The 7,929-nt window shown below is 57.3% G+C and overlaps 1 protein-coding gene across 3 annotated transcripts; it reads left to right on the forward strand.

Moving 5' to 3' along the window:
- Positions 1–1,655: 1,655 nt before the first annotated feature.
- Positions 1,656–7,929, forward strand: REEP2 (receptor accessory protein 2). 3 transcript variants are annotated; one of them, XM_067731878.1, is made up of 8 exons: positions 1,656–1,848; positions 3,810–3,882; positions 4,171–4,247; positions 5,429–5,549; positions 5,771–5,884; positions 6,246–6,387; positions 6,485–6,615; positions 6,701–7,929. In XM_067731878.1, the coding sequence occupies exons 1-8, from the start codon at positions 1,817–1,819 to the stop codon at positions 6,767–6,769; spliced, it is 759 nt and encodes a 252-aa protein (XP_067587979.1). In that variant the 5' UTR covers positions 1,656–1,816; the 3' UTR covers positions 6,770–7,929. The 3 variants fall into 3 exon arrangements, with proteins under 3 accessions (XP_067587979.1, XP_067587978.1, XP_067587980.1); XM_067731877.1 differs by having other exon boundaries at positions 1,658–1,848; positions 6,240–6,387; XM_067731879.1 differs by lacking the exon at positions 3,810–3,882 and having other exon boundaries at positions 1,671–1,848; positions 6,240–6,387.

A 7,929-nucleotide genomic window follows, 5' to 3' on the forward strand; every position in this document is an offset into this window, starting at 1 on the left:
TGTTTGTAGTGGACTAAATTCTTCCTGTGCCAGCCGTTCTAAAAAGCAGGGCCAGGTTGAGGATGGGGTTGGAGGTGGAGGATGGTTAATTTTCATATCATCATTACATTGTTGCATCCGATTATTACTCTTTGCTTCCCGAATGTGTCCAATTGGGAGAGGGAAGTGCCAGGTCATTGTGGTTTGAGGGCTTGGGGATGAAGGGAAGGTGCTACATGAGTTAGAGGGTAGGAGCAAAGATGGGCTTTCCATAGTTTATGCTCTATGGGAAAGCTGGGTTCCTACCTTCCTGAACAGTCTGGGGGGAAAAGGACATGGGAAGTGGCCAGAGCAAGGTTTTTGGCAATCAGTGACAAAAGTTCATCAAAACAAGAGGCCTGGCTGTCCATGTATGAAATTAAAGTGGCTTGAAGGGTGAGGACTACGTTCCAATTAGAAAAGGCCTTTTGAAGAGGAAGTTGTAAAGAATAGCAAGAGGGATCATCAGAAGCTGCTTCTCTGGATCCTGTTGGAAAAACATCTTCCAAAGTGTTTCAGCCTGGAAATACAATTATCTGGGTAGAAATAGACCATTGTGTGGTTCAAGGATACTGAGCTTGAATAGGACCATAAATGAAATACAGAGTTCTGAGCATGTCCTTTCAGCCTGGATGGGCATGGGTTGATGCTATGGTCATCAGAGGATTACACCTCGACATAAAGAATGCAGAAGCTTTGAAATGGCACAGGAAAGGAAAGCAGTGGGGGAAGGGGGGTTGCAGAGGTTGCTGGAGCTTTGTTGCTTTGGTGAAAATCAGGAGGCAGGCTAGCCTACATTCTGGATATAAATGTCTTCAGAATTAGGGCATCCACTGCCGCCAGTGCTTGCTGATGGGGATGGAATTGGAGCCCCTGGATTCATCTCCTACCTGGACCCCAGGCCTCTCTACCAGCCTCTGTTTACCAAGAGGCACTCCCCTGCCCCAGGGTATCCACCTTGAGAGCACAGGGCTCAGTTTCCTTACAAAACTGAAAAAGCAGATCAGATTGGGAAGGGGGTTAGGTCCTTTTCCAACTGGAGTGATTGGTGATGGTGGGGTGGACAGATGCCCCTCTACCTTTGACTTCAGGACTTCCTGGGTGGGTGTCTTGACGGCCTGTGGTGGGGGAGGAGGGTTTGATAGTCAGCAGTTGGGAGAAGTAGCCCATTTAGTACACTTCCTGAGCTCCTATCTTAGCAGCATGACTTTGTGGTTCTATGACCCTTGGCAAGTTATTGAACCTCCCTAAAGCTTCCCATTTTCTTATCTTCAAAATGAGAATAACTATAACCTCTACCTTACAGGATGGTCACTGAAATAATGCATGTGAAGCTCTTAGCACGGGCCTGGCACACAGTAAGCACTCAATAAGTCATAGCTATTATTCCTCGTGGGATGTTCTTTCAGACTGTTGTGGGCAGGGCAGGAGGAGGGCTAGGATGTCAGGATGGAACCATGAAGGCCTCTGAGGACCTCAACCCAGGGCTTGGAACCCAAGAAAGGTGAACAAGCGATTAGAAGAAGGCAGGTCAAAGGCGCATGCCCGGCGACAGCAGGTGCAGGGGGCGCGCCGCCGCCGCGGCCTCCCCTTTAAGAGCCGCCACCGCCCACGGCACGCCGCTGCGGCAAGGACCTCCCCTTTAACGGCGGCGGCTCGGCGCTCCGCGGCCCCCGCGGCGGCTGCTGCTGCGGGTGCTGCTGCTAGTGCGGCTCCTGCTGCCGCCGCTGCTCGGCCTCCAGCAGCTGCATCCTCGGCCCGGGCCGGGTTCCCGCCCTGCGCCCCGCCCGGCCCCGCCATGGTGTCCTGGATCATCTCTCGCCTGGTGGTGTGAGTGCGGCGGCGGCGGCGGCGGCGGCGGGGCGCGGCCGGTTGGGAGGGGGATGGGGGCTAGGGATGGGAGGTGAGGGGTATTGAAGCCCGGGATGGACCACTCCGTGGCTTCATACAGCAGAGTCACCTAAAGGCACATCGTCCCTATTTGGGGTCCCCAGAGACGTGGAGGTGTGGGACCTGGAGGAGGGGGAACTGTTAGAGGAGCATGGCAGACCTGGCTTCCCACCCCTTTTATTTTTAATTTCCCTGTTTCTTCGCCCTCCCTCACCCCAGGGGCTGGGCAGCACGGCTTGATTTATCAGGGGAGGCGGCTTGTCCCCTCCCCCACGTCGCAGATCTGACTGGAGGAGCTCCTCAAACCTGGGCCCTCATCTCCCTTGGGGAGAGGGCTAATGGAAGAGCCCGGGGAGCAAGGCAGGGCCTCCTCATTCCATAGCTTAGGGCCGTGGCAGCCTTGGCCTCCCCAAAGGGCCGGGTTTCTCCTGCCTCTTCCACTGACTGTCAGGAGACTGGGGGGTGAGGGCAGATGCTCTGAAGACCCCCCCCAGGGAGGACGGGATATGGAAAGCAGAGATGCTTGGAGGACAAAGTGTGGGAGGTAACTGGGAGAGGATGTGTGTGGTCAGCCTGGAATTGTGAAAGCCGCGGAGGGGAGGGTGTTAGGTGGCCTTCATTTCAGGCTGCCAGCTACGTCCCTCCCACCTCCCCCAGGCTGCGGGAGGGCACCCTCTCCCACAACCGGGGACTTTGTCCTTGAGGATTCCGCCCCCCACCCCATCTCCAAAGCCTATTTCTTATAAGTGTCCTGCCTCAGTGAGGCAAGTCCATGGGGGAACAGGCAGTACCACACATTGTCAAGGGGCTGGGCCTGGCAGGGGCTCCACATGGGCCTCAGCCAACCCCTCCCTGCCCCAGCTCAGGTCCCTGCCCCTAAGCCTCTACCTTGGGGGACTGACACCCCAGAATCCCCTCCCTGCTGTCATGTGCTTGTGTTCTGGCTTCCTCTAGACCCACCAGAGTCTCCCTCCTGCCTCTCCCGCATCCCACCCCAGAGGGAATCCAGGGGCCTCAGACCTCCCTGTGACCTTCCCAGTGTCTGCTTCTCTCGTGTGAATGAGCTCGCTGAGCGGCATCGGTCCTCTCCTTCCCTCACCTGTGTCCTGTATGTGATCTCTGATGGGATCAACACCGGACTCCACTCTAGCCAGGACCTCCAGCCCAGCACACTACCCTGAGCCTGTTCCCAAAAGTGTTTACATGGGGGAATAAACCTCTCTCAGGGCCTCCTGCCCCTGTGCCCTCTGCTCCCCAGGCCCCAAGGGCTACAGTGGTACCTCTGACTGCCAGGTAGAGTGCCCTGTTAGGTGGCCCTACCCAGCTTGGCTCTGCAACAGGGAGGTAGAGGGTAAGGGCAGATGGGTATGAATGGGAGTGGTGTCAAGAAGGAAGACAACCCTGTGGCAGTGACCAGACCCCCACCCCTGATATGCTTATGCACAAACAAGGATCAGGGCTGAAGAGGCCACAGCAGACCCTCTGGCCTCTGGGTCTTTCTGTGCCTCGGGGGCTGGAGAAAAACTGAATAAAGGGTTACAGAGGAATTCCCTGGCGTCCAGTGGTTAGGGCTCGGTACCCTCACTGCCGGGGGCCCAGGTTTGATCTCTGGTTGGGGAACTAAGATCCCACACGCTGTGCGGCACAGCCAAAACAAAAAGGGGCGGGGGGGGGGTGTTATGAGGCATCACCCTAGCTGGCTGGGGCTTCCATGCTTGTGTATCACCTCAGGCTTGCCTGCTTTGACCTAAACCCCTGACCTGAGTCCATCAGTCCAGCTGATGTGGCACTCTGGAGTTCTGTCCATTCTCCCCTTACCTACCCAGGGACTGATGCAGAGCTGGGAGGGAGAGGCTACTGCTCTTGGCCGAGGGGCCCAGTAACCATGCCTGCCTCCCTAGGCTCATCTTTGGCACCCTGTACCCAGCCTATTCTTCCTACAAGGCCGTGAAGACAAAAAACGTGAAGGAATATGTGAGTGTATGACCCTTTATCTCCCACCCAACCCACGTGGCAGAGATCAGGGAGGACACTGGGTCACATGACAGGTGGGGGTGACTTTGTACTAATGCTGTCAGCACTAATGAGACCTGGTTCAGGGGAGGTTCCAGTGTGTTCCTCTCCTCCAGGCCTGGTGTGATACGCAGGCAAAGTTGAGGTCCTGAGCGTCCCCCACAGCACCTCCAGCATGGTTGGCAGGCAAAGGTGGGGTCCTGGGTGTTCCCCCAAGGCCCCAGCCAACACCACCCTCTGTACCTTCAGGTGAAATGGATGATGTACTGGATCGTCTTTGCCTTCTTCACCACTGCCGAGACACTCACAGATATTGTGCTCTCCTGGTGAGATCTAGTGTCCCCTCCCTGCATCCTCAGGGACCAGGGCCTCTGACTTTTTCTACACAGCCAGTCAAACAGAAGACTGAGACCCAGGGTGGGATCCCCCAACAGTTCCATGGGGTCCTGGGTGTCCCCTCCCCCCAATCCCCATCCAGGCCTGGCTTGATCAGCAGAATAACAGATATAACCCTCACATTTCTTTCTGGTGGTAGCCAAATCACCACAATAGAATTCAGGAAACCTGCTTCTGCCGAACTTGCCGTGACCTTGGCAGGTCACAGTTTCCTAGGCCTCAGTTTCCCTATTTGTAAAATAGGCGTATGACTCATTCTTATAAACATTGGATGCTTGTATTTCAAAGGCTTTTTCTAGGCACTACTAGACCATGTATATGTCCTTTGAGGACACGGAATGCCCTAATCATCTGTATATTCACAGCAGGAGCTCAAAAATGTTTACTGAATGAGCAAATGCCTCTTGGAAGAGAGGACTAATGTAGCACGGTACACTGGAAGTCCAAAGAAAAGAGTTTTACAGAGGCAGAGGACAAAACATCCTTGCATTTGTAGATTTCAAGGGCCTATGGCCTTTGAGAAAAACAGTTTTAGAAGAGGAAGTTGAATGGGGTCAAATTAGGAAAGAGTAATGGGTTAAAACTTGAGAACAGTGAGTGTAGGTGCCTCTTGACACAAGCAAAGGAGGGAGCTTTGATGAGGATGGAGGAGACCTGAAGGAGTGTGTGGCCTGGGAAAGAGCCTTGGGGCATGGAGAACGATCCTTAAAAGCAGGGGCCATGCCATGGCATCAAGGGGTGGATCCAGAGCACAGCTGGAGAAGCCTGGCTTCTTCATGGGAGGAAGGGCAGGAAGAGAATGGGGTGAGGACCCAAGAGTGCACCTGGAAGTTCAGGGATCTCGCCGTGGTGTTGACCCCAGGACAGAGGAGTGGGTAGTCTTCTGTCAGAAGAGGGTGAGGAGAGCCACTGCTGCGGGGAATTCCTGCGGGATCACCTCTCACCTTCCCACTTGGAGTCTCAGTTGAGCCTCGCCTTGACCAGTCTCCTGAGCCACATGGGGACCTCAGTGCACTAAGGGGTGGGGGGCCAGCCAGGGTCATGCAGAGAGTCGGCGCACCTCCTGACTCCCTGCCCCAGGCTCCGCCGCTTGCCTCTCTCCACCCAACAGGTTTCCATTCTACTTTGAGCTCAAGATTGCCTTTGTGATATGGCTGCTGTCCCCTTATACCAAAGGCTCCAGCGTGCTCTACCGCAAGTTCGTGCACCCAACACTGTCCAACAAGGAGAAGGTCTGTTGGGACGAGGGAAGCTCCCTTCCCATCTGCCCCAGGTCAAGGCAGCCCAGTGCCTATAACCACGTGCATTCGTGGCTCTCCCTATGGGTGATCTGGCAGGGCCCTGGCCTCCTGGGGCAAGCAGTGCCTTTGTCCAGGTGTGAACAATGGCAGGGCAGGGCCTGGCCAGCAGGGCCCACCCCTCACCTCTTCCTGCTTCCCCTCCGACCCCTCAGGAGATCGACGAGTACATCACACAGGCCCGAGACAAGAGCTACGAGACCATGATGAGGGTGGGCAAGAGGGGTCTGAACCTGGCCGCTAATGCCGCGGTCACGGCTGCTGCCAAGGTGAGATGGGGGCAGACCCAGCTCCCAGGGCCCCACTTTGCTCATCTCGTCCCCCTGGCCAAGCCCCTTTGCATCCACCAGGTCCTCAGGTGTGTGAAGGTTTGGGGTCTTGTGCAGCTTAGGGTTCCAGTCCTGCCTCTAACACCCTCCAGCTAAGGAACTTCCACTCAACGGGCCAGTTTCCTCATCTGTCCAAAGGGAAAGCATGGCCCCAGCCTGTCAGTGCTGCCATAGGACGGGGTGAGGACACTGCGGGGAGAGCACTGAGCCCAGTGGCTGCCCAGTGCCCCACGGTGACCTCTATCTCCACCCCGCCCCTTCCTCCGGTTCTCCCGGTGCGTGGTGGTGACCCTAGGGCCAGGGGGTGCTGTCAGAGAAGCTCCGAAGCTTCAGCATGCAGGACCTGACCCTGATCCGGGATGAGGATGCGCTGCCCCTGCAGGGGCCCGACGGCCGCCTCAGACCCAGCCCTGGCAGCCTCCTGGACACCATTGAGGACTTAGGTACAGACCAGGCCCAGGGCTGGGCATGGGGCACAGGGGCAAGGAGGCCAGGTGGGAGAAAGGCCAGACCACTGTTCTCCTTTCCTCTCCGAACCAGGAGATGACCCTGCCGTGAGTTTAAGGTCAGGCACGAACCAGGCAGATCCCCGGACAGAGATCTCTGAGGATGACACGGGAGACAAGGCCCCTAAGAGGGCCAAATCCATCAAAAAAGTGCCCAAAGCTGAGGTGAGAGCTGGGCCAGAGCTTGGGGAAATGGCGAGGGGTTGCAACTCCAGGCTGAGCCTTCTGTCTTCCTGTCTCCTTCCCACAGCCACTGGCTTCCAAGACGCTGAAGACCCGGCCCAAGAAGAAGATCTCCGCGGGGGGTGACTCCGCTTGAGGCCCCGGCACGCACCCCCCGCCCCAGGCTGCAGAGCCCCAGCTCCACACTGTGCCAGCAGCCCTCATTCTCAGGCCCTGGGGCCTCTCAGATGGCTGGTTCTGGTGCCTGCCCAGTGGCCCCTCCCCCGGAAGGGCTTGGAAAAGAGGAGGGAGGCCCTGCTGTGGGGGCTGAGGGTAGAGGCTGGTCCAGGAGCTGAGGACTGAGCCACTCGAGGAGGTGTGGGCTCCTCAGAGCCTGAGCGCTCTTCTCCCCGCTCCAGCCCTGCCCCCGCCCACCCAGTGCCTTGCTGAAGACCATGGCCATTCCCTCGTCTGAAGTCCTGACATGGTCCCACCGCTCTCCCTGGGTCGGGGTCGGGGGGCCAGTCACAGCCCAGAATGACCAGAGACAGGCCTGAAGGCCCTGGGAGAGAGGGAGGGAGTGGGGAAGGCCTCGGAGAACCTGGGCAGGGGCTCTGGGCCTGAAGCTGTGAATAGAGGACACGGGCCTAGTGTGCACTCAAATGACCAGGAGGGCCAGGCCAGAGCTGCAGCTGAGGGCCTTGGGTAGGACTGTGTGCTACATGCGCCCGCTGAAAAGAGCTGGGGCTCCAGGGGTGTGCGTGTGAGAGTGTACGTGTGTGTGCATCTTTCTGGGTCTAGAGCTGGGGGGGTTTGAGTAAAGGACAGTCCCTCTAGCAGTAACCTCCCCCCACCCTCAGCCCTCCCTCCTACTCTCTGAGCCTCAGAGGACCCCAGCCCATGAGAGAGTAGGGCTCTGAGGGGCCTCTCACCTCCTCCTCTGCCCTTGATCCTCTCCCCTTTGCCTCCTCCCATTCCTGCCCTGCCCTTGGACTAGGCTCCACCCCTCAGAGCCCTCAGTAGAGGCCCTTGCTGAGCTGGTTCCTTTCCTCCTCACCTGGGGGCCCATCTTCCTTCGCCCTAGGGTCCTCGTCTTACGCCAAGCAGACTAGGCCCCATGTAAGCAGACCCCCGTCAGAGCCCAGCCTTTGCCCCACACTTTGCCCCAGCTTCTGCCGTGGCTTCAGTCAGGGCTAGGAGGAATGTATGAAGAAGAAAAAGATCTTAGGAGCCAGGGGGCTCCCAAATCCATGGAAAGAGGGTGCCCAATGGACCTTTCGCACTGGATGAGCCAATAAACCAAATTCTGGCACCTCA

The sequence above is a fragment of the Pseudorca crassidens genome, chromosome 3 (genome assembly GCF_039906515.1).
Source record: "Pseudorca crassidens isolate mPseCra1 chromosome 3, mPseCra1.hap1, whole genome shotgun sequence".
In the NCBI taxonomy this organism is placed as follows: Eukaryota; Metazoa; Chordata; class Mammalia; order Artiodactyla; family Delphinidae; genus Pseudorca; species Pseudorca crassidens.